We start from the raw sequence: 26,660 nt of genomic DNA, 5'->3' as shown, positions 1-26,660 counted from the left end.
GACATAAAAAAAATGCATTAATATAATTCATTGCATTAACATTTTATGCAGTTTAATTATCTTTCATAATAAAAAAACACTTCAGCAAAATTGATACAGAAAATAACTTTCTTAATTTGGCAAAAGATATCCAGTAAAAACCTAGATGTATCATCTCTTTTTTCAGCATGGTAGTGGAGGCCTGAGACAGCATTGTAAGATAAGAAAAAGAAAAGATTAGAAATGAGAGAACAGAACTCTAATGATTCAAAGAAATGATTTTTATGTAGGAAACTCAAGAGCATCTGCAGACATATTATTAGAAATAAAAGATTTCAGCAAAATATCTGGATATAAGTTCAATATACATTGATCATTTAAGTTTCTGTACTTCAGCTGTTAGAAAATTAAGTCTTAAAATACAGCCATGCATTACTTAACGATGGGGATATATTCTGAGAAATGCGTGGTAAGGTGATTTCCTTGTGCAAATATCATACAGTGTACTTACATAAGCCTAGATGGTATAGCCTACTACACACATAGGATATATGGCATAGCCTGTTGCTGCCATAGGCTACAAACCTGTATAGCATATTACTCCTGAATACTGTAGGCTTTTGTAATACAGTGGTAAGTATTTATGTATCCAAACATACCACAGTAAAAGTACCCTATAAAAGATAAAAAATGATACACCTGTATAGGACAGTTACCATGAATGGAGCTTGTAGGACTGAAAGTTGTTTTGGGTGAGTGAGTGAGTGGTGAATGAATACGAAGGCCTGGCTGGGCGTGGTGGCTCACACCTGTAATCCCAGCACTTTGGGAGGCTGAGGTGGGTGGATCATGAGGTCAGGAGTTTAAGACCAGCCTGGCCAACATGGTGAAACCCTGTCTCTTACTAAAAATAGAAAAATTAGCCATATGTGGTGGCAGGTACCTGCAGTCCCAGCTACTTGGGAGGCTGAGGCAGGAGAATTGCTTGAACCCAGAAGGCAGAGATTGCAGTGACCCAAGATTGCGCCACTGTACAACAGCTTGGGCAACAAAAGCAAAACTCTGTCTCAAAGAAAAAAAAAAAAAAAAAAAGAATAGGAAGGCTTGGTACATTACTGACGAGACTTTATAAACATTGTACACACTAAATTTATTTTTAAAATATTTTCTTCAATAATAAATTAACCTTAGATTACTGGATTACCACTATCATATATGTGGTCCATCATTTACTCTTTTGTTTTTAAGACAGGGTCTCACTCTGTTGCCCAGGCTGGAGTGCAGTGGCGTAATCTTGGTTCACTGCAACCGTTTCCCCCTGGGTTCAAGCAATTCTCCTGCGCCAGCCTCCTGAGTAGCTAGAATTACAGGCGCACACCACCACACCCAGCTGATTTTTGTATTTTTAGTAGAGACGGGGTTTCTTCCTGTTCACTAGGCTGGTCTCGAACTCCTGACCTTAGGTGATCCACCCACTCGGCCTCCCAAAGTGCTGGGATTACAGGTGTAAGCCACCAATCCTGGCCTACCTCCACTTACATCTTGATAGGAGAATACATAATAGGACCTCAGAGCAAAACACCATAGAGCAAAATATTGGAAAAGTTGACTGCATTAAAATTAAAAACTTCTGTGACCAAAAGCAAAGTCAAATAACAAGTTTCACACTTTGGGAGGTCAAGGTGTGTGGATCACCTGAGGTCAGGAGTTCAAGACCACCCTGGCCAACATGGTGAAACCCCGTCTTTACTAAAAATACAAATATCAGCCAGGTGTGGTAGCGTATGCCTGTAATCCTAGCTACTCAGGAGTTTGAGGCACGAGAATCGCTTGAACTGGGAGACGGAGCTTGCAGTGAGTTAATATCACACGACTGCACTTCAGCCTGGGCACCAGAGTGAGACTCCATCTCAAAAAAAGACTAACAAGTTTCAGGCTGGGAGAAAATACTTGTAACATCTTAACTATTGAGGGATTATAGGAAATACAAGGCCAGGTGTAGTGGCTCCTGCCTGTAATTCCAACACTCTGGGAGGCCAAGGCAGAGATGGCTTGAGGGCAGGAATTTGAAACCAGCTTGAGCAACATAGTGAGACCTTTTCTCTACAAAGGTAGAAAATTAGCTAGGCATGGAGGTATACACTGTAGTTCTACCTACTTGAGAGGTTGAGGTGGGAGGATCACTCAAGCTCAGGAGGTCAAGGCTGCTGTGAGCTATCTATGATTATGCCACTGCACTCCAGCCTGGGTGACAGAGTAAAACCCTGTCTCAAAAAAGAAAAAAAGCCAAATAGAACATGAGCAAGGGATATAAACAAATAAATGCATGGAAGAAGAAACTCGATTAGCTAATAAACATCTGAGATGTTAATAAACTGTGCAATAGGAAAATGAAAATTAACATAATGAGATATTTTATATTCATCTGATAAAAAGGCTGACAATTCCAAGTGTTGGCAAGAATGTGGAGCACAGGGAAACCTCATACATTGCTAGAAATAGATTTGTCCATCCACTCTGGATAATCTTCAGTAAAGTAAAACATGTACATATCTTTTGACCCAGCAGTTACTCTCCTAGGTTTATATTCTACAGAAATCCTTAGAGATAAACACAAGGTGATATGTTCAATAATTTTTATAGCATTATTGTTTGGAATAGCAAATGAATTGGAAATAATCCAGATGTTCATCAACAGGCACATGGGACAAATGTATTTACAATAGAATACCTTATAGCAATGAAAATAAAGTTTGTTTATATGTGTCAAAAGGATTAATTTCTGTAAAACAATATTGAATTAAAACAAGTAGCAGAATGATAAATATGCAACCAGAAAAATTCTAAGTTTAGAACATGTAAAAATGTCATAATAGAAATGCTTGAAAATGTTAGGGGACTGCATTGAGGCTATATTTGTGGTGTCTAATTTTTTGAGGTAAGTGGCAAGTACAGAGTATTTGTTACATCATTCTTTATGTTTTTCTGAATTTCTAAATATTAAACACCTAGTCAATAGATAGAATCCACTCGTGTGATTGAGTATTCAAAGCAGTGGGATGAGATTCAAAGTGGAAGTAAAGGGGTTGTCTTTAAAAAGACTGTAAAGGAGCTTTAATTTTGGTAGACATATCAAAGAATGGATTGACCATTGGATAGATTATTTTCATAAATGTTTATTTTTCTCGGCTTACTAACAACTTGAAAAGACTGTGATATATGTTTATGAATTTGCATGAAAAATGTGAAAATGGCACATTTGCAATCTGGTGAAAATGTAGGTTAATATTTTAGACTTATAAGACTTCCTCCTAAGCTTACTACTATCTAGGGGAGGCAGCAAGATTATTTCAAAATGATATTTTTATGTGTTTTATTGTGTCATATACAGTAAAGTGGGTTTTTTCCCTTTGAAAAACACTTAGGAACTTTCTAAACTTCAACTTTTTTTTTTTTTTTTTGCTTAACTTAGTGTCTTCATATTGAATAATCACTTTTGTGACTCCGCTTCATTTCCTTGCTCTAAGTTGAGACATTTTTTCCCCCTGTAGCTGTTTTCTTCTGAGTATGAAAGATGACAGCATTGAAGGCATTTATGACACTCTAAAGCAATGTGCATTGATTTCTAAGTCTGCTGGAGGGATTGGTGTTGCTGTGAGTTGTATTCGGGCTACTGGCAGCTACATTGCTGGGGTAAGTTTCTGCTATTTGACTTTTAGAGGGGGATTCAACTCTAAAAGCAAACAGGTTTATGGTTGAGAGGACATGTGCTATTGTTTGGGAGTCCAGGGTCTCTCTTAATTACTAGAAGGCTATGTGACTTGGAGTGAGTCATTTCACTTCTGGCTTCATTTTCATCTATGTTATTAGAGGTTTAGATTTGACTAGATAATCTCTAGAATCCTTTTTAGCTCAGGATTTAGAATTCTGGTTTATTTTAGCAGTAGTAAGAGCAGCTATCATTTATTGATTGTTTACTATATGTTAAGTCTGTTATGACTGTTTTACGTGAAGTACTCATTTGACCCTTACTACAACCCTATGAAGTAGCTATGAAATAGACTCGTGCCAGGAATCTTATTCCATAAAATAACCTTGTGAATACAGGTACCATTATCTAATTTTACAAGTGAGGAAATTGAGACATAGAAAGTTGTTACTTTCTGAGATCAATCACTTAATATGCGGTAGAGCCAGGATTCAAACTTTATGCATTGAAACTTTATGTTGGAAACTCCAGCCCTTTGTTAGTTTACTATTCACTGGGAGTCAAGATAATGGTTTTGAGTTAGACCTGGATTTAAATCCTAGCTCTGCTACTTACTAGTAATGTGGCCTAGAGTTAATTATTTTATATCTGAATTTGTTTCCTTTTCTGTAAGGTGAAGAAAGTATCTAATCCTGTAGAATAAAGTTCCAGAAGGAAATTATTCCATTATGTGGTGTTTTGGAGGTGGTGCTTTGGAGGTGGTTTGATATATACAGCACTTTTACACGATGGTAGAGTGAGTCATTGCTCACTTATCTTTCTAGATTGCTTAAAGGCTTGTTTGGGATCAGAAGGGTTATTTAAATAATTTGATGAAGTATCTTCTAGTCATAGGAGTCTCTATTTTATTAACATCATTCTGGAGTCCAATTATTACTGAGAATCTCCTTTTACCTTATTTATTGCCCTGATATAGCCATTGCATATAATTCTTACGGTAAATTGCCTTGAATTCTTTTGGGAAAAGGCATTGTAGTAGCATTTATACTCTTTTTTTTTTTTTTTACTCTACCCAAAGTGTATCTTTCTATAATGACCTTTAGAAGATGTAGAGTTTAAATTTAGCTACCTTGATTTTGGATCCCTTTGATTTGTAATTGTTATAGCTCATTGTAAATTAGAAATGCCATGAAGTAACTTAGTACATAATTGTAATTTATTCAACATTTTGTTGATTTGATTTGGGCATTATTTTTCCAAAGCAGAAGTAGAGATAGAGAGCAGGTAAAACTTCATACCTTGCTACCTAGAAATTAGGCATCTTTTTTAACAAAAGAATGGGGCCATTTTGTTATTTTCTTTGCTGAGTGCCCTCTGTCTTTTCTATGATGGTCTCTCTTTTAGACTAATGGCAATTCCAATGGCCTTGTACCGATGCTGAGAGTATATAACAACACAGCTCGATATGTGGATCAAGGTGGGAACAAGGTAGGCTCCATAACTTGAAAGTACTGGAAATCAGAACTGAAGGTGCTAATAGATACTTAAGATGGTTCATTTATGTGTAGTTTCTAATTACTTTTTTTTACTTGTAAAATCAATTTGAGGAGGTATAATTATTTTAATGTGCATATACTTTAAATGTATGGTTTGATGGATTTTGACAAATGTATACATTTGTGTAATCACATTGATAAAGAGGTAGAACATTTCCGTTACCCCAAAATCTTTCCTCCCTCATATACCTTTACATTCAGTGATCCTATCACCCCTTCCCACACATACTTTATCCCTGGCTCTAGGCAGCCACCAATCTATTCAGCGTTCTTATGTGATAGTTTATTTGCAAAGAATTTCTCAAGTTATAACTCATATAAATATGTAACTTGAAATAGGGTTGTGATATGTGGTCTAGGTTTTTCTTTTTTTGTTTTTTTTGTCTCTCTCTTATCACCCAGAGATTTTTTTTTTTTCTTTTTTAAACTGCAAGTACAAGAACAACTTAGCTCTAGTACTTGGCTCTATTAAATGTACCTGTAGCAAAGTTAAAGCCATACATTAAGTTGAGCCTTTTCTATATATGTACTCCAATGGCAGCCAAACATGAATTTCAAACTTGGTATCAAGTAAATAGAAATAGTAATGTATAATTTTAGGTTTAAAATCTAATCTGATAATGATACTTTTACAATGGTAGAAAAGCACTTGGTAAAAGAAACATACCTAATAGATAAAATTGCTAATTTTGTGAAATTGGACCATTAAATTGGCATGATCTTGGCTCACCATAACCTTGACCTCCCGGATGTAAGTGATCCTTCTGCCTCAGCCCTCCCATGTAGCTTAGACCATAGGCCTGTGCAGCCACACCCAACTAATTTTTATACTTTTTGTTAGGATGGGGTCTCACTTTCTTGCTGGTCTCAAACTCCTAGGCTCAAGATATCTACCTGCCTTAGCCTTCCAAAGTGTTGGGATTACGAGTGTTAGCCACTGCACCTGGCCTACGTTTTTCTTAAAAAAACAAAAAGAAAAAAAACTGGAACAACAAAACTCTCCCTAATTGGCTGGGTACGGTGACTCCCACCCGTAATCCCAGCACTTTGGGAGGCTGAGGTGGGTGGATCACTTGAGCTCATGAGTTCAAGACCAGCCTGGGCAACATGATGCAACCCCATCTCTACAAAAAATACAAAAATTAGCCAGGCATTATGGTGAATGCCTGTAGTCTCAGTTACTCAGGAGGCTGAGGTGGGAGGATGGCTTTATACTGGTAGGCAGGAGGTTTCAGTGAGCCGAGATTGCAACACTGCACTCCAGCCTGGGTGATAGAACTAGACCTTGTCTCAAACAAAACGAAACAAATAAAAACTCTTCCTAATTGATAGAAGAAACAGTAAAATTGAGAGAATTGGGTTGTTTACCTGATTTTATCAACAGGGTAGTTTGTAACTAGAATCTGCCTTTTGTGACCATAGACATAGTAATCACCTGTTAGTTTATAAATTTCTCTTTGATGGACTTGGACACCTTGATAAGATAGATCAGCTTTTTGACCTTCAATGGCTTATATTGTCAAAGCAACTTCCTTTGGGCTTTGTGTACATGTCCTGTGGTGTAAAGTGAGCTGGGCTATTGCTGAAGAGGAGGCTCCATCTGTAGTTCATCATGTCATTTTAGAAAAGCCAATCTTTCTAGTTTCAGATTTTCTTTATATCATTTGTTCTTTTTTACTCATAGAATTATAAAATATTACTTTTATAGTTATATACGGAAAACTCATACTTTTATTTATGTTATTTATCATTATAGTGAAGATCAAAGGAGATACTATAAAAGTGCTTTGGGAGACATGATGTTTCTTTGTTTCATTTCTGTTCTGAAAAGAATTGTCATTTATTTACCACTAGCGTCCTGGGGCATTTGCTATTTACCTGGAGCCTTGGCATTTAGACATCTTTGAATTCCTGGATTTAAAGAAGAACACAGGAAAGGAAGAACAGCGTGCCAGAGATCTTTTTTTTGCTCTTTGGATTCCGGATCTCTTCATGAAACGAGTGGAGACTAATCAGGTGAGAAATAGGTACCTGTTGGTAATGGCAACTTGATTCACATGAACTTTCTCTTTTTTAGTCACCTTAAGTCATGCTTAGGAAGAGCCTGTCTATGTGTGATGCCACAGAAGGTATTCTGTACAAGTTAAGAGATGCCGTGCTGGTGGTCTTCTTATATTTCTATTCGCTAAAGTAGATGCTATGTGACCTAAATGCTTAAAAGGTCATGTATAAAGAGGCAGACCTAGATGTTTGGGCCTAGACTTGAAAATGATTATTTCTACAGCACATTTCCAAGAGAGCTTATGAAAGTCACCTTATGCTTGCAGTGTTTCTAATGGATTATGGTTGGTTATTTGAAGTTTCTTACTGGTGGTTTTGTCCTTTTTTTATAGGACTGGTCTTTGATGTGTCCAAATGAGTGTCCTGGTCTGGATGAGGTTTGGGGAGAGGAATTTGAGAAACTATATGAAAGGTATGGGAAAAATATGAAAGAAGACAATAATGTTTTATCATGGTTTCTCTTATTTCAGAGATCCAAATAGCAAAAGTTCTTGTCAAGAATCTTCTGAAGCATCTAAGAGAAAAAGTGACTAAAAATTTTGGTCAGATTTGTTTCCTGACTCTTCACCAAAACTGAGTTGTGTCTTTGTCTTTCTTAAAACTTTGGGATGTATAAATAGGTTCTTGGGATTTTTAATTGATCCTTATAAAAATTAAGAAGATGACTAGCAGGGTTATTATTTTGCTTTGTCATACAGTACTTTTTATAAGTTATGCTTTATATTGCATAAAGGAATCATGAGTGACTAGGACACATATGTCAATAGTTTTATATTAAGAGTAGCACAATAGGCCAGGTGCAATGGCTCACGCCTGTAATCTCAGCACTTCTGGAGGCCAAAGCAGGTGGATCACTTGAGGTCAGGAGTTTGAGACCAGGTTGGCCAACATTGTGAAACCCTGTCTCTAGTAAAAATACAAAAATTAGCTGCGCGTGGTGGTGCATACTTGTAGTCCCAACTACTTGAGAGGCTGACGCAGGAGAATCGCTTGAACCTGGGAGGCAGCAGTTGCAGTGAGCTGAGATTGTGCCACTGCACTACAGCCTGGGTGACAGAGCGAAACTCCATCTCAAAAAAAAAAAAAAAGAAAAAAAAATTAGCACAATATTAAGAGATTTGACTTCCTTAGTTTTTACTCCTTTTTATTATGAAAGGTATTACTTGGTTTAGCGGGATTGGGATCATTTGCAGAAGGCTAAAACTGCCTCATTTTCCTCTGTGGCTTTAGCCAGAGTAAAATAAATATTGTATTCCTTTTTTTTTTCTTTAGCAAAACTTAGAAGAAATTAAAGAGTTTTCATAACTTTATATTTTAATGTCTTCAAGTTGTCTACAATAATGATTTTTTTAGGGAATAATATATTAAATAATATTTTCTGTGCCTGTCAGTTATGAGAAACAGCGTCGTGTCCGCAAAGTTGTAAAAGCTCAGCAGCTTTGGTATGCCATCATCGAGTCTCAGACAGAGACAGGTACCCCGTATATGCTCTATAAAGATTCCTGTAATCGGAAGAGCAACCAGCAGAACCTGGGAACCATCAAATGCAGCAACCTGTGCACAGAAATAGTAGAGTACACCAGCAAAGATGAGGTAGGTAGAAAAAATTCTTCCTAGAGCACTAAGAAAAAGACCTTAGGCAGTTACTGTGTGTGAGTTCCTCACTTGATTTCAGTTGAGATGAGTGAAGGGAGTTTTCATAGTTGTAAGCAGAAGAACACTAAAAAAGGCAGGTAGCAAAGGAAGGAAGGGGTATGATCTGTGCCTATAAATGCATTTTAGTCTAAGCTATATGGGAAAGACTCAGTTTTTTTCTTATACATGCATCATTGTAATATTTAGTCAAGAAAAACAGAAATGCAGTTATGTTGGTTTAGGACACACACAAAAATGTGTTAGGATGTACATCCAATTAAAGGTATGTAAGCTTTGGCTCTTTCCCTTCACTGCTGCGGCCGCAGCCATAAATGAGTATGCTCAGGCTTCAGAAGAGGCTTGTCTCTAGTGTCCTTTGCTGTAGCAAGAAGGTCTGGTTGGACCCCAGTGAGACGAATGAAATCGCCAGTGCCAACTCCCGTCAGCAGATCTGGAAGCTGATCAAAGATGGGCTGATCATCCACAAGCCTGTGACGGTCCATTCCTGGGCTGATGCTGGGAAAACACCTTGGCCTGCTGGAAAGCCAGGCACATGGGCATAGGTAAGCATAAGGGTACAGTCAATGCCCAAATGACCGAGAAGGTCACGTGGCTGAGAATGAGGATTCTGCGCCAGCTGCTCAGAAGATACTGGCAATCTAAGAAGATTGATTGCCACATGTGTCACAGCCTGTACCTGAAGGTGAAGGAGGATGTGTTCAAAAACAAGCAGATTCTCAGGGAACACATCCACAAGCTGCAGGCAGACAAGGCCCACAAAAAGCTCCCGGCTGACCAGGCTGAGGCCTGCAGGTCTAAGACCAAGGAAGCACGCAAGTGCCCTGAGGAGCAACTCCAGGCCAAGAAGGAGGAGATCATCAAGACTTTGTCCAAGGAGGAAAAGACCAAGAAGTAAAAGCTCCCCCTTTGTCTGTCCATACTGTCCTCCGTGATTACATAAATTAGCCATTAAAATAAAACAAGCCATTATTTGCTTAAAAAAAAAAACAAAAAATAAGCATTGAGCCGGGAAAGTGGAGGCTGCAGTGGGCTGATATTGTGTCACTGTACTCCATCCCCAGTGACAAAATGAGACCCTATCTCAAAACAAACAGACAAAAAACAAAAACAACAACAAAAAAATAATGTAAGTTTATAGAGAGTCCTTTCAGTGAATGGTGAGATAAAATTCTAATCTCAAGTCTGGAAAGAGACTTCACAGAAGAATTAAGGCTAGAAATGGGACATAGATTTGGTGTTTAAAAAAAAAGTTTTAGAGAAGAGCTTTCCATTTGGAAAGAGTAGTCTGTATGATACATCAGAGATAGGGCTGGGTTTTGTGCAGGCTGTCAAGGAAATTTGTTTTGATGGTGCAAGTAGATTAATCATTGGAATATGGAGAGATGGCTATGGCTGGGGGAAGGGAGATGGAAGGTAGAAGCTGACATGTCACAGAGATAGGAAGCCCTTGTAGGTTTCTGACAGGAAAATAGCATCAAATAGCAATAAATAGTGTCTTGTTATGAGAAGAGGTTAGAGATTAGCCTAGGGAGATTGTTGCAGTAGTTGGATGACAGGCTGCTTTGATATTGCGTGTAAACTATGGAAATGAGGAAGGAGTAGATCCTCAATTCTAGGACCTTAAAAAAGGCAAATGGAAAGTTAGAAAGTAAATGGAAATTGAGTAAAATATACTGCTAAGGTTACAGTTTAATTCAAAATTTATTGATTACCAGCTATATGTAAAACACTATGTTAAATGCTCTGAAAATATAAACAAATATGCTGCTCTCTGGAAACTTCTAATTTAGTTGGAATAAATTGATAGGTATTCAAGTAACTATTATGCAAGATAGATTATATTATTGAGACTAGTGTGACCTTTTTAAAATAAAAACCAGATAATGTCATTTGTCTGCACAAACCTACTCTTTGGCTTGCCAACTCATGCAGAATTCTTTTTTTCTTTTGAGTCAAGACTAAGATCTTACTCTGTTGCCCAGGCTGGAGTGTGGCTCACGGAAACCTCAAGTTCTTTTTGTAAATTGAGATGTGATTCACTCTTTTAAAAAATGTATAATTCGGTGTTTTTTAGTATATCTGCAAGTCTGCGCAACCATTACCACTATCTAATTGTAGTACATTTTTATCACTCTAGATAATGAAACCCTGTACCCATTAGCAGTTACTCCCTGTTCCCTTCTTCCCTCAGCCCTTGACAACCACCAATATATTTTCTGTCTCTGGATTTGTGGACACTGTGGACATTCCATATGAATGGAATCGTATAACATGTGGCCTTTTGTGTCAGGCTTCTTTCACTTAGCATGTTCTTAAGGGTTATTCATGTTATAGCATGTTCGGTTATTCATTCCTTTCCATCCAGAGTTCTTACATTGCCCTTCAAAGTCCTAACCCACCGCATCTGTGATTACTTCCCCTTTGTTCATTGTGCTCCAACCCTATTAATTTTCTTGCTGTTTCTCAAACATGTCAGACATGCTCCTACCTGAAGATTTTTGCTCTTTCTTGCCACTTGAATGTTAAAATGCACCACCTCTCCCCATAACCTCATAGTTTGGTTTCTAACCTGTTAGTTCTTTGTTCATATGCAACATTTTCAGTGAGGTTTTTCTTGACACCTTTGTTTAAAAATGACACCCCTTCATCTTTATCCCCAGTACTCTCTGTCTTCTTTTCCTGCCTATTTTTCTCCCTGGCATTTATTAGACTTCTGTGATTCAAGCTATATTTTTAAAATGGGTATTTGGCAACATGTGTAGAATGGAGTTGATGTGAAGGGCATCAAGAGTTCAACTGATGCCAGGTGAGGGAAGTTGAGACTTTGGGTTGGGATGGTCATAATCCAAATGGAAAAGGAAGTATATTCATTCAACATTATTAAGACTTACTGTATGCCAGATGTGTTGCTAGTGCTATAAATATAAACAAGATGTGATCTTGTGTGAAGAAGCTTACTGCCTAGTGTAGTGTAGTGGAGGAATAACTGGAAGAGCTTTTTTGAAATTCACAAATTAGGATCCTTTGTTGCTAAGAGCTTGTCAGAGTATCAGTGAGGTGAGGTAGAGGTGTGTTTTGAAGAACTTTCTGCAGTGATGGAAATATTCTGTATCTGGTAGCTAGTGAACATTTGAAACATGACTAGTGCAACTGAAAAACTCAAATTTTATTTCATTTTAAATAGATACATGTAGCCAGTGGCTACCATATTGCAGGCACTCATCTACTAAATACTGAGATAAGTGTTTGTAAAAAGTTAATTATAACATAGTGTGATATATGTCTAGTAATAGAGGTGTGTACTGTGGAACACTGGGTTCTCTAGCTTACCTATTTTGCTGATGCATGTTATAACTAACATATATGACTAGGTATTGAAATAGAATCAGTGGGGTTTAGAAATAGACTGATGAATGATGAAGAGGGAGAAGTCAAATATAAACATTTAAAAATTTAATGTCTGAGAGTATTAGAGGCTCACATGGTAGTGTGATTGACACAGAGAGTAGAAATAAAAATTGTGTGATTCTTGACCTTTTTTTTTTTTTACATTCCAGGTTGCTGTTTGTAATTTGGCTTCCCTGGCCCTGAATATGTATGTCACATCCGAACACACATATGACTTTCAGAAGTTGGCTGAAGTCACTAAAGTCATTGTCCGAAACTTGAATAAAATTATTGATATAAACTACTATCCTATACCAGAGGTATGAATAGATTTCTCTCCTTACTGGCGATGATCGAAATCCAAATTGAAAGGAATCAGTCATGATCTGCAAGTCATCATTTAAATGGTTGTCAACAAAATGGTGTGAGAAAACTGAGATAAAAGAGGCAATCTCTTTCATTTGGTGTAGAATGTTGCTTTTCCTGTTCAGTAATGTTTTCTCCTTTAAAATCTATTGACACAAAGGCATGCCTATCAAATAAACGTCATCGCCCCATTGGAATTGGGGTACAAGGTCTGGCAGATGCTTTTATCCTGATGAGATACCCTTTTGAGAGTGCAGAAGCCCAGCTATTGAATAAGCAGATCTTTGAAACTATTTATTACGGAGCCTTGGAAGCCAGCTGTGACCTTGCTAAGGAGCATGGACCATATGAAACCTATGAGGGCTCTCCAGTTAGCAAAGGAGTAAGTATATGGATGAAATTGTTTTTGCCTGTAAGTAACTGTAGTGGGCTGAATCGTGACCCCACAAAAGGATATGTCCACATCCTAATTCCTGGAACCTGTGAATTTCATTTTATTTGGTTCGAAAAAGAGTTTTTACAGATGTAATTAAGAACCTTGAGATAAGGAGATTTTCCTAGATTATCCAGGTGGGCTCTAAATCTAATGACAGTTGTCCAGCAAGAGACACAGAAGGGGAAGCAACATGAGTATGGAGGCAGAAATTGGAGTGTTACAACCACAAGTCTTGGAATGCTGATAGCCACTATAAGAGGCAAGGAACAGAATCTCTTCTAGTGCCTTTGGAGGGAGTGTGGCCCTCCCAACATGTTGATTTTGGGCTTCTGGTCTTCAGACTATAAGATAATAAATTTTTGTTACTTTAAGTTAACAAGTTTTTGGTAATTTGTTTCACCAGCCGTAGGAAACTTTAATACCTTTGTCCTCTGGAATAAAAAGGATATTCTGTTTTAATCTCTTATTTAGAACTAGTCATTGCTAAAATAATGTTAAGAGGGATGCTGTGTTAGTTTTCTGTGGATTAAAACATGCATTCATTATCTCACAGTTTCCACAGGTCAGGAGTCCAGACTTAGCTTAGCTGGGCTTTTTTTGTGTCTGTGTTCAAGATGTTGGTACGGGCTGTGGTCTCATCTGAGGCATAGAGTTCTCTTCCAGGCTCACCTGGTTGTTGGCAAAATATATTTCGAGAATTCATGGCATCTTGCTTCTTTATGGCCAGTTGGGGAGACCATCTCTCATTTCAAATGGGGCACAGTCTGGTCTCTCTTTTGAGGGTTTTCACCTGATAAGTCAGGTCTACATAGGATAATTGCCCTCTCACCTTTCCAACTCCCCCCTGCCTTTTTTTGGGGGGACAGAGTCTCACTTTGTCACCCAGGCTGGAGTGTGTGGTGTGATCTCAGATCATTGCACCCTCCGCTTCCCAGGTTCAAGCAATTCGATTCTCCTGCCTCAAGTCTCCCGAGTAGCTGGGATTACAGGTGTGTGCCACCTCGTCTGTCTAATTTTTGTATTTTTTGTAGAGATGGGTTTTTCCCACGTTGGCCAGGCTGGTCTCAAATTCCTGACCTCAGGTTATCCGCCTGCCTCGGCCTCCCTAAGTGCTGGGATTACAGGCATGAGTCACTGTTCCTGGAGTAATCTTCCTTTTATTTAACTCAGAATCAGCTGATTTACAACCTTAATTAAACCTGCAGAAACCTTTCACCTTTGCCATAATCACTGGAGTGACATCCATCCTATTCTCAGGTCATGTCGACACTCAAGTGGAGATATAAACAGCCTGTGCACTAAGGTGTGGGAATCTGGGGAGCTCTCTTAGAATTCTGCCTTCCCTACTGCCTTTATTATCAGTAGTGTGATTCATTTCTACATAAAATGTTAATTTTATTTCTGACATTCCTGCTGGTGTTAGAAAATCTAATCTGTGGTTATTAGAAAATAGGTGTTTTTAGCTAAGTAAACAGATCAGGGGACAGATCAAGGCAATGAAGAAAGACGAGGTTAAAGTAACATTTTTACTGTAATTAAAAAAATAATGTTATCAGCCACATACTTTCATGAATGTTAGAGTTTTCTGGTTTGTAGATATGATGTGGGATAATCAGCTTTCTTAACCTACTTCTGATTAATATGACTACATGGAATTTTGTTCAGGAAAATCTCTAGAGCATGTATTCCTCATAGAGGTCTATTAGAAGACAGCATTTGTTTGGGATGTGGGGACATGGCAGCTAGTCATTTTTTTTTTTTTTTGGTCATAGTTTTAACTTGCTGTAGAATAAATTTGAGTTGTGTATTCCTTAGATTCTTCAGTATGATATGTGGAATGTTACTCCCACAGACCTATGGGACTGGAAGTTTCTCAAGGAGAAGATTGCAAAGTAAGTGAAGAGATGTAAAGTAGCTCTGAAGGCAGAAGGGTTTAGGTTCTCCTTCTGGCTCTTCAGAAGTTAGATGTGTCATTTTAACTTCTTAAACTCATTTATTACAATTGGGGCTAAAATGACCTATCTCACAGAGCTATTTTCGGAAAAGACTTCGTAAGATAATATATAGAGTAACTTGTAAGTTGCTTGGCACAATGAAAGCATTTCAGTACATGGTAGGAATTACTATTATTAGTTGATCTTATTGTAGGGACTTAACACACCTAGATTAGGTACTTTTCTTTCTCATTAAGGCTTTTTTCCAGCTATGCTTTTTTTTGAAAAAAATGTTTTTCATTCTTATTATTTCCCAATTTAGTTACATTGGCATATAAATAGCTTTTGTTTGAACTGATTGTCATAGGAATAAGGGATTTTGGAAGAGCCTTTGTAGGGTAACGTGTTTAACTATATGAAAGAAAAATTTTAAAATTGAGTTTTTGTAGGCCTTTCAAACTAATAAGCATGAGGGATTGGAAGGCAGGCAGAATGTTTTGCAGAGTAAATAACAAAACAAATTGTTTTTGTTCTCTATTGTGATAACTTTGTCATCTATGGGTTAATGCATATATGCAAAGTGATTAATATTTGGAGAATGAAGCAATAGCTTTAAAATGCTCTTTAAAAAAACTGTTTGCCTTAAAATTGTTTTCTTAAATAATACATGTTAGAAAATTTAGGAAAACATAGATTTGGAAAGAGAAAATGAAAATTATCCTAATATTGTCTCCCCCCAAAAAAGTATGTGCATCTTAGTGTCTGTCATCCTTTAGGCTTTCTTCTAAGAGTACACACATGTGTGTGTTTACATGGAAATTCAACTTTTTAGAAAATGGACCTGTACTGTATTTTTATGTTTTTTTCTCAAAATACTATGGCTTAGTTTTTTATATATATAACTTTTTTTCTAATTTCAAAATTGGTATATGAGCACACATTTATTATTAATGAAGTTCAAATACAGAAATAAAATAGAAAGGAGAAGCCTTTCTTCATACTTCTGCCAACCATTTGTCTCAGGAAACAAACCAAAAAACTGACTTACCCTTTTTCCCAGAGATAAGACTTGTTAATGGCATGTATTTTTTCTAGACCTTTTTTAGTACATTTGCAGATAGATACACATACACAGTTTTGTCATATAAATGTGATCAAACTTGATGTATTCTGGGCTGGGCACCGTGGCTCATGTCTGTAATCTCAGCACTTTGAGATGCTGAGGTGGGAGGATCACTTGAGGTCAGGAGTTCAAGACCAGCCTGGTCAACATGGCAAAACTTTGTCTGTACTAAAAATACAAAAATTAGCTGGGTATATGGTGCATACCTGTAATCCTAGCTACTTGGGAGGCTGAGTCATGAGAATCGCTTGAACCTGGAATTATAGTGGATATTACAGTGAGCTGAGATCGCACCGCTGCACTCCAGCCTGGGTGACTAAGTGAGACTCGGTCTCAAAAAAGAAACCAAACTTGATATATTCTGAGACTTGTTATTTAGTGATTTATTTTGGAGCTGTTTCTCTTTTAGTACATGTAGATCTACCTAACGTTTTTAATGATTACAGACAATTCTATAGCTTGGATATATCATATATGTAAGACTTTTCACATCATTTTGCTGTCCGTAGACAGATGATGTTGCTATTTTACAGATGAGTAAGTAAAGACATGAAGATAGTTGGTAGTTTGCTTGATATCTCACTAAAAAGTGACAAAGTAAGGTGGAGAACCACACCCCAAATAAAGTAAATAAAGAAATAATAAAAACTAAAAAGTAGAGAACCCAGTTGTATTAGTCCATTCTTACACTGTTATAAAGAACTGCCTGAGACTAGGTAATTTATAAAGGAAGGTGGTTTAATTGACTCACAGTTCTGCAGGGCTGAGGAGGCCTCAGGAAACTTAGAATCATGGCAGAAGGGTAGGCAAACAAGTCCTTTTTTGTATGGCAGCAAGTGAAGTGCTGAGTAAAGGGAGAAAAGCCCATTATAAAACCAGATCTCGTGAGAACTCACTATCATGAGAACAGCATGAGGGTAACCTCCCCCAAGATTAAATTACCTCCTATCGGGTCCCTCCCATAACACGTGGGGATTACGGGAACTACAGTTCAAGATGAGATTTGATGGGAACACAGCCAAACCAAATCTCTTGTTGTACAGACTCCATCAGGATATGAGGCTGTATGCTAAGCACTGTATGAATCCATAGGTATAGAATGTAGAAAAGACAGGCTGTTTGTGTTTTAAAAACTTGAGACTAAGAAGACAAATAGTTAAGGCATATGGAAAGGTACAGGTCAGAGAAAATGTTTGCAGAGCAGATATTTGTATTTGACATTTGTATTTGTGCCTGCCTGATCAGGAAAGTTGTTTTAAAATTGATATTAATTAGGCTGAGCTTTGAAGGGTGAGCTGGGGCAGTTGGGAGATTTCTCGGTGTGTCAGATAGTATATTCTCCCTTAAGTACTCTTGGGCATTGATTAGTCAAAAGATGTTAACCTTCTTCCAGGAACTTATAATTAAAGAATATACTTTGAGCATAATTTTTTCCTCTTCACATAATAGTGGAGAATTATGGTGATACATGTCTGATTCTGACCACTTTTTCATCATTATTTTTCTAGAAGGGGCCCAGGCACTTAGAAAAGAATGAGGGTTGAATGAGCATACCCTGATACAGGTGGGGAGTGCTTCAAGTCATGATAAGGATTGCCAACAATAAAAATTGTATTAATTCAGTTTAGGAGTCAGGCATTTAAGAGGAGAGTGAGCTATAATAGCACCCATACTATGGAATTGCTTCTATGTTGGAGTTTAATTGCCTCCATGTAGGAATTTTTGAATTAGATGAGTTCAATGCATCTATGATGTCACAGCATCTACATTTACTACAGTGACTTAAAGTAGCTGCTTTCCTGGCAGATTGTAGCTTTAGGACTAGTACCTGATAATCTCCTTTTTTTTAGGTATGGTATAAGAAACAGTTTACTTATTGCCCCGATGCCTACAGCTTCCACTGCTCAGATCCTGGGGAATAATGAGTCTATTGAACCTTACACCAGCAACATCTATACTCGCAGAGTCTTGTCAGGAGAATTTCAGGTGAGCAGTTCACAACCAGCCCTCCAGGGAGATCTTTCAAAAGCTTGATATTGGGAGTAAATGCTCATTCATGTTTAATTTGCTCATTTTCTTAGTTTGGATGCAAAGCTTTGATAATAGTAGTTCTTCATCTCTAATATTATTCTTTGTTATTAATATTTCAGCACATAATAGGCATTTAATAAGTCTGTTGAAAGAATGATTGAGGGTTGGGTATCAAAGTAACTTGTTGATAGTAGAGTTAACATGTTTAACTGTTATGTAATCATAGTGATATAGTCTACAATTTCCTCCAGATGCTTAAGGTAGGATACTCAAAATGTATAAAAGAAGTAGCATTTAAGGCAGTGGTTCCCAGACTTGGTTATCAAATAGAATTTATGGTGGGCGGGACTACTTTTTTTTTTTTTTTTTTTTTTTTAAGGTTCCCAGGTAATTCTTATGTGCAGCTAGGGTTGAGAACCTCAATTTAAGAGACTATTTGTGAATTTCCAGATATCTTGAAATAAAGTTCTGTAAAGTTCAAGAAGGATATGTTTCTAATTTTTTTAACCTAGGTATTTATATATTTACCCGTCTTAGGTGTTGTTCTTTTTACTTTTGCAAATGTCATATATTATGTTTCTTTTTTAATTTAAATATTTTTTCAGTTTTTTGAGGCATAATTGACAAATAAAAACTGTGTATATATCAAAGGTATACAGCTCCATATCACAATGTTTTTGTTGTTGTTGTTGTTGATTTTGAGAAAGTATCTCGCTTTGTCACCCAGGCTGGAGTGCAGTGGTATGATCTTGGCTCACTGCAACCTCTGCCTCCTGGGTTTAAGCAATTCTCGTGCCTCAGCCTCCCACTTAGCTGGGATTACAGGCAGGCTGCATCACCACACCTGGCTAATTATATTCTTTCTTGAATAACAGATGTCAGGATCTTAAAGGAATATAGTTTTGTGTGGTGGGATTGATGTCTCAGTTTTATAAAAAATGGAATTTACCAAAAAAGCAATCTAGCATTAAATAATTCTTAAGTGATTTTAGTTTAAGCTTCAAACCTGTGGTCTTATCTAGGCTGTCACTGTTATTTATTACTTCATATATTTTCTGCTTTTCTATCCAGATTGTAAATCCTCACTTACTGAAAGATCTTACTGAGCGGGGGCTATGGCATGAAGAGATGAAAAACCAGATTATTGCATGCAATGGCTCTATCCAGGTATAGAATGAAAATGAAGTGTGCTTTGCAGGGGCTGAGTTGGACAATGTGGTGCCTCCTTACTCATCCCAGACAATGGAGAGAACGACTTCAGTGTGTTCATTTGGCTCTGGTTATGTAGCTTTGTCCACCTATGCATTGTTGTGCTAGGATTGTACACATCTTTACTTAGCCCTTACCATCTTGTTTTTATGCAATAATGTAAAATAGTAGTTCTTAATTTTTCTGCATCTTAGAATCAACTGGAGAGCTTTTAAAATCCTGAAGCTTAGGTTGCATTCCTTACCAATTAAATGTCTGGGAGCGGGAGCCAGGCATCAAATTTTTTTTTTCTTTTGAGATGGAGTCTGTCGCGCAGCGGTGCCATCATGGCTCACTGCAACCTCTGCCTCCTGGTTTCAAGCGATTCTACTGCCTCAGCCTCCCAATTAGCTGGGAATTCAGGTTCCCACCACCCAGCTAATTTTTTGTATTTTTAGTATAGATGGGCTTCACCATGTTGGCCAGGCTAGTTTCGAACTCCTGACCTCAGGTGATCTGCCTGTTTTGGCGTCTCAGAGTGCTGGGATTATATGTATGAGCCACTGTTCCTGGCCTCAGACATCAATACTTTTTAAAGATTCCTTCAGTGATTCCACAGTGCCTCAAAATTTAGGGGATCATTGATAGACTGAAATTAAGAGAGTCAAACTTAATTAAAAGGCATGGTAGAGATTGAGGACTGATAGTCCAAAAGACAGAGTCACAAATAGTTTAAATATTTGCAGCTGAGTTTCAGGAGGCATTTATTTGCAGGTAGAGACCTCTGGCTAAATGTTGGTCTGCTTAGCAACACAGATGAAAAGTCCTGTAACAGTTCCATATTTGATGACGGAAACTGTAGCATTAGCCAGTCTGTGTGTTTTAATGAAAGTTAACCCTAGACCTAAGAAAACCTGATTTCTTTGGATTCCAGAGGTAGTTTGGAATCCTAGCTTACAGGATTTTATCTCATTGCTTCCCTTGATCCCTGTGAATTACAGCCCTCATTTTTTTGTGTTTTCTGCAAAACTCAAGGGTTATTTATTGCTGCTTAGCTCTGGCTTTTCCTTTCTTTCTTAAGTGCCTCTAGAAGAAGGAATGTTTGGATCATAGACCAATTTTTAATTGACATATGACCAAAAAAAGGAATGCTTAAATTACTGTCACCAGATTGATATTAGGTTGGTTAGATGGGGTTTTGTTCAACTTTCTAAATAGTCTTGGTAAACTTGATAAAGATCATATCATATGATAACTGAATTGTAAGGTCAAATCTGGCAGGAAGTAGAACCAAGGTCAAACCCTTGTGTCACTATTCTATTAATCATACTGCTTTATTTACCAAAGTAAAATAAACATTTGGTTTTCATTCTTTAGAGCATACCAGAAATTCCTGATGACCTGAAGCAACTTTATAAAACTGTGTGGGAAATCTCTCAGAAAACTGTTCTCAAGATGGCTGCTGAGAGAGGTGCTTTCATTGATCAAAGCCAGTCTTTGAACATCCACATTGCTGAGCCTAACTATGGCAAACTCACTAGTATGCACTTCTACGGCTGGAAGCAGGTTAGTAGAGAATATCAAGGAGGACTTAACTGCCAGCTTGAGATATTTTGGCATTGGAATGATTTTATGTTCTAGCCACCTGTTAAATATTACCACCTAGAAATTCTTTAAGTTCAAATCCAGTATGTTAAAACCAACCCATGGTTTTTGTACCAAATCAAGGTATTGCCTTGGATTTTCTTGTTTTTGTTAGGTTTCTTTCCTTCTTAGGTTTGAAAACTTGGAGTTACTTGTGATCCTTTCCTTCCTTTAGTCTCCGTGCAATTACTAACCAATTTGTGTTGATTGTTCCTTTGTATTATTTCTTAAGTATCTTCCTTCCAATTCTGCTGCTTTTATTCTAAACTGACCTTATTGATTCTAACATTTCTGCTCCCAGCCATTTTGTGTACATTACAACCATTCCTCAAATAAAACTTTGCACGTCAACCCACTATTCAAAAATGTAAAAGCTAGATTACTTAGCATTGCTACATGTAAAGTCTGCTGATTTTGGATTATGTTCTTATTCCCTGATAATGTATTGGGTATTTATGTAGAATTATAAATTTGTTTCTTAATTTAAGATTTATTGAACATCTAGTATATGCCAGGACTGAAGATGCTGAATAGAAGATGATGATCCTTATCTTTGAAGTCTTATAGTCTGTTGTTATACAGAGACACAGTCTACTTGTCTAAATAGTTATAACCTAAGGCAGACATGTTGTCTTGGGCAAACTTGGAAGTCATATACATAAAAACAAAGACAAAATAATAAAAATGTTTGACCTTTCCAAAGAGATAAGCCTGTTTTCGGGGTGAAAAGAACAGGGTTTCACTGTCTGACTCAAAGCATTTTTGAGTACTCCTAGAGGAGATAGAATTCCAAGTTTAAAAAAGAGTTTGACCTGGTTCATGGGAATGTATTTTATTTATGTATTTATGTATGTATGTACATATGTATGCATTTATTTATTTTGAGACAGAGACTCACTCTGTTGCCCAGGCTGGAGTACAGCTGTGTGATCTTGGCTCACTGCAACCTCTGTCCTGGGTTCAAGTGATTCTTGTTTCAGCTCCTCAGTAGCCAGGATCACAGGCAGTGCCACCACTCCTGGCTAACTTTTGTATTTTTAGTAGAGATGGGGTTTTGCCATGTTGGCCAGGCTTGTCTCAAACTCCTAGCCTCAAGCAATCCACCTGCCTCGGCCTCCCAAAATGCTCAGATTACAGGTGTGAGCCACTGCACCTGGCCAGGAATGTATTTTATTTTTATTTTAACATTATTATTTTATTTTATATATTTTTAGGCAGAGTCTCACTCTGTTGCCCAGGCTGGAGTGCAGGGGTACAATCTTGGCTCACTGCAACCTCCTTCTCCTGAGTTCAAGTGATTCTCTTACCTCAGCCTCCTGAGTAGCTGCGATTTACAGGTGTGCGCTGTCGCATTCGGGTAGTTTTTGTATTTTTAGTAGAGATGGGGCTTCACTATGTTGGCCAGGCTGATCTTGAAACCTGACTTCAAATGATCCATGTGCCTCGGCTTCCCAAAGTGCTGGGATTACAGGCATGAGCCACTGTGCCCAGCCAGGAATGTATATTAAATATTGGTGTGGAATGTCTAGTATTCTTGAAAAGTTTCTCCTAATAATTGTATTTATTTTCCCTGTAGGGTTTGAAGACTGGGATGTATTATTTAAGGACAAGACCAGCAGCTAATCCAATCCAGTTCACTCTAAATAAGGAAAAGCTAAAAGATAAGGAAAAGATATCAAAAGAGGAAGAAGAAAAGGAGAGGAACACAGCAGCTATGGTGTGCTCTTTGGAGAACAGAGATGAATGTCTGATGTGTGGATCCTGAGGAAAGCTTGGGAGAGACCAGCATGTCTTCAATAGCCAAATTACTTTTTGAGCATAGATAGGTGTAGTGGGTTTGCTTGAGGTGGTAAGGCTTTGCTGGACCCTGTTGCAGGCAAAAGGAATAATTGATTTAAAGTACCGTCTAGGATAATTGTAATGATTTTTTTTTTAAACTCATATATTGGAATTTTCACAAAAATGATGCTTTTGAAAAAAAAAAAAAACCCAATATATTGGGAATAAAAGTAAAAGTTTTAGGAGTGCAGAATAAGTCATCTTGCATACAGGGAGTGATTAAGTAAGGTTTCATCACCCCTTTAGCCCTGCTTTTCTGATGACTTCAGTTTTGTTAAGGAGATTTAGTTTTACAGCTTTGACTGGTGGGTCTCTAGAAGCAAAACAGTGACAGCTCATAAAAAGTGCTGATAGGACCTTTATCTGGATATGGTCATATAGGACCTTTATCTGGGTATGATCCTATTATTCTGAAATAAAGATAAACATTTCTAAGTGATTGTATGAGATTAATTTTGTCATTTACTTTCATATAGAAGTCAAATTTGAAAAAAACATTTTCTGTTCTTTGAGAATTCAGGGAGGACTTTTTTTTTGTTTTTGAGATGGAGTTTTGCCCTTGTTATCCAGGCTGGAGTGCAATGGCGTGATCTCAGCTCATTGTAGCCTCCGCCTCCCGGGTTCAAGTGATTCTCCTGCCTCAGCCTCCTGAGTATCCGGGATTACAGTCATGTGCTACCACTCCTGGCTAATTTTGTATTTTTAGTAGAGACAGGGTTTTTCCATGTTGGTAAGGCTGGTCTCAAACTCCCTGCCTCAGGTGATCTGCCTGCCTCAGCCTCCCAAAGTGCTGGGATTACAGGTGTGAGCCACTGTGCCCGGCCCTTCAGGATGTCATTATATGCCTTTTTCATCTTTTTTTCCTTTCTGTAGTAAAATATACATAACATGTAATTTACAGTTTTACCCATTTTTAAACGTATAATTCAGTGGCTTAAGCACAATCTCAGTGTTATACTACCATCACCACTATTTGTTTCCAGAACTTCATCATCCCAAACATAAACTCTGTATAAATAAGAACATTAACTCCTCATTCCCTCACCCCTAAGTCCCTGGTAACCTCTATTCTACTTTACATCTCTATAATATGCCTATTCTAGGTACCTCATAAATGGAATGCATATCTGGCTTATTTTATTTAGCATAATATTTTCATAGTTTATCCATGTTATAGCACGTATCCAAATTTCATTCTGCATGTATACCGCACTTTTTTTTTTGACAGAATCTTGCTCTGTCACCCAGGCTATGTAATCGTGGCTTGGCTCACTACAACGTCTACCTCTTGGGTTCAAGCGATAAGTAATTATTGCGCCTCAGCTTCCTGAGTAGCTGGGATTATAGGTGTGCACCACCATGCCTGGCTAATTTTTGTATTTTTCGTAGAGATGGGGTTTCACCATGTTGGCCAGACTGGTCTCAAACCCCTGGCCTCAAGGGATTTACCCGAATGCGCTACCACACTCAGGTAATTTTTGTATTTTTAGTTGAGATGGGATTTCATTATGTTGGCCAGGCTGGTCTTGAACTCCTAACCTCGAGTGATCCACCTGCTTGGCCTTCCAAAGTGCTGGGATTACATGCATGAGCCTCCACACCTGACTTACCACACTTTGTTAATCCACTATCTTTTGATGGATATTTGGGTTGTTTCCTTCTTTTAAGGAATTGTGACTAATGCTCTTGTGAATATTGATTTACAAGTATCTATTGAGTTCCTGCTTTCAATTCTTAGTGAAGTTGCTGGAAATTACAGTAATTCTATCTTTAACTTTTTGAGGAACTAGCAAACTTTTCGACAGCAGCTGCATTATTTTACATTTCCACCAGCAATACAGTAGGTTACCATTTTCTCCACATCTTTACACAACACTTTTCATATTTTTGTTTTTGTTTTGATTTTTGAGACAAGGTCTTGCTCTGTTGCCCAGACTGCAGTGCAGTGGTACCATCATAGCTCACTGCGGCCTCGATCTGCTGGGCTCAAGTGATCCTCCTATCAGCCTCTCAAAGTGTTGGGGTTACAGGTGTGAGCCACCATGCCCAGCTTGTATTTTTTTAAATAGCCATCTTAGTGACTTGACAATTTGATTATAATGTGTCTTGGTTTGGGTCTCTGAGTTTATCCTATTTGGGACTTACTGGGCTTATTAGATTTGTAGATTCACATATTTATTTAAATTTGGGATTTTTTGGCTATTATTTCTTTAGATAATTTTTCTTCCCCTTTCTACTTGGGACTTCCACAGTGCATCTATGGGTTGACTTGATGGTGAGCTATAGGTCTGTTAGGCGTTGTTTACTTTGCTTTATTTTTTCTTTCTGTTCACAGACTTGATAATTTCAGTGTCCTATCTTCTCATTTTCTGATTCTTCTTCCTGCTCAAATCTACTGTTGTTCTCCTCTAGTGAGTTTTTCATTTCAGTTATTCTTTTCAACTCGAGAATTTTTATTCTTTGTAATTTTTGTCTCTCTTGATATTCTGGTTTTTCTGATTTCTTTTACTTATTTGTTCATCTTTTTCTTTAGCTTTTTGAATATATTTAATACAGTTGTTTTAATGTCTTTATTGAGTAAGTCCAGTATCTTGGCTTTCTCAGGGATGGTGTCTGTCATTTTTTCTTGTTACTTTGAATAGGCCATGTTTTCTTTCTTTTTTTTTTTTTTTTTGTATGCCTTGTGACTTTTGTTGTTGAAAATTGGACATTTGACTATTATAATGAGGTAACTTCAGTAATCAGATCGTCTTACTTCAGGGCATACTGTTTTTTGTTTCATTGGTATGTTGAAGACTGTAGTATTTAATTTGAGACATTTCCAAACTTTTTTTTTTTTTTTTTTGAGACAGTGTCTCACTGTATCACCCAGGCCAGAGTGCAGTGATATGATCTCAGCTCACTGCATCCTCTGCTTCTGTGTTCAGGCAATTCTTAAGCCTTAGCCCCCTGAGTAGCTGAGATTACAGGTGTGCGCCACCATACCTGGCTACTAATTTTTGTGTTTTTAGTGGAAATGGGGTTTCACCATGTTGGCCAGACTGGTGTCGAACTCCTGGCCTCAAGTGATCTGCCCACCTCAGCCCCCCACGGTACTGGCATTACAAGTGTGAGCCACCGTGTCCAGCCCAAACTTTTTGCAGAGACTATTCTTTGTCATGTATGATCGCTAAAGTCTTTGTTCCTTTTAGTGCATGTTCAGTTAATGTTTTGACAGAGATATATGATACCTTCAAACTTTTGTCAAACCAGTAAGATTGGCTGGTTGCTTTTAATTGCACTGCACAAAATGGACAAAGAAAAGGATGACTTCAGGGATTTGAATTCTCAAGTGCTACTTACATGACTGAACATTTCTGTGTCTGCTTTGAAAGAAACTTTTACCTTCTATACCTGCAAAGTCGAGATTTCTGAAACCAAACCCTGAATCTCATTTTGCAAGTGCCTGAATTACAATGCAAACTGAATTCCCAGCCTTGCAGGTGTCTCTACTGTTAAAGTGAGGATATTGACTGGGAACAAATCGGATCCTGAAAATTGGAATGGTGACATGGGAAAATCCTGATGAAACTGGTAATACTGGATACCTAAATTCTGATGCGTCTTCATTGCCAGTAGAAGCAGAGATAACTGATTTACCTAAACTGATTATACCTAATCTGACATTAACTGCTTTCCCTGAGGAAATTAATGTCCTCCCCTGAGATAACTGCCTTGCAGAACACTGCTGTTTGTCCTCAGGACCCACTCG

At 37.7% G+C, this 26,660-nt stretch overlaps 1 protein-coding gene and 1 pseudogene across 2 annotated transcripts in view; both read left to right on the top strand.

Annotated features, from left to right (window-relative positions):
• RRM1 (ribonucleotide reductase catalytic subunit M1) overlaps positions 1 to 23,348 on the top strand; it is a 43,625-nt gene extending 20,277 nt beyond the window's left edge. For both annotated transcript variants that reach the window (XM_032258888.1, XM_032258887.1), the window contains 12 exons: positions 3,531 to 3,672; positions 5,093 to 5,176; positions 7,099 to 7,260; positions 7,638 to 7,717; positions 8,697 to 8,898; positions 12,519 to 12,668; positions 12,875 to 13,096; positions 14,966 to 15,042; positions 18,058 to 18,193; positions 19,310 to 19,405; positions 20,804 to 20,992; positions 22,647 to 23,348. In XM_032258888.1, the coding sequence (XP_032114779.1) occupies positions 3,531 to 3,672; positions 5,093 to 5,176; positions 7,099 to 7,260; positions 7,638 to 7,717; positions 8,697 to 8,898; positions 12,519 to 12,668; positions 12,875 to 13,096; positions 14,966 to 15,042; positions 18,058 to 18,193; positions 19,310 to 19,405; positions 20,804 to 20,992; positions 22,647 to 22,835 (1,729 nt within the window). In that variant the 3' untranslated portion in view covers positions 22,836 to 23,348. The remainder of the gene's footprint in view (positions 1 to 3,530; positions 3,673 to 5,092; positions 5,177 to 7,098; positions 7,261 to 7,637; positions 7,718 to 8,696; positions 8,899 to 12,518; positions 12,669 to 12,874; positions 13,097 to 14,965; positions 15,043 to 18,057; positions 18,194 to 19,309; positions 19,406 to 20,803; positions 20,993 to 22,646) is intronic.
• LOC116537000 lies at positions 8,905 to 9,930 on the top strand (annotated as a pseudogene).
• Positions 23,349 to 26,660: the final 3,312 nt, after the last annotated feature.

The sequence above is a fragment of the Sapajus apella genome, unplaced genomic scaffold (genome assembly GCF_009761245.1).
Source record: "Sapajus apella isolate SASKATOON/1434 unplaced genomic scaffold, GSC_monkey_1.0 scaffold106, whole genome shotgun sequence".
Lineage (NCBI taxonomy): Eukaryota > Metazoa > Chordata > Mammalia > Primates > Cebidae > Sapajus > Sapajus apella.
This window is presented reverse-complemented; position numbering and strand designations above follow the sequence as displayed.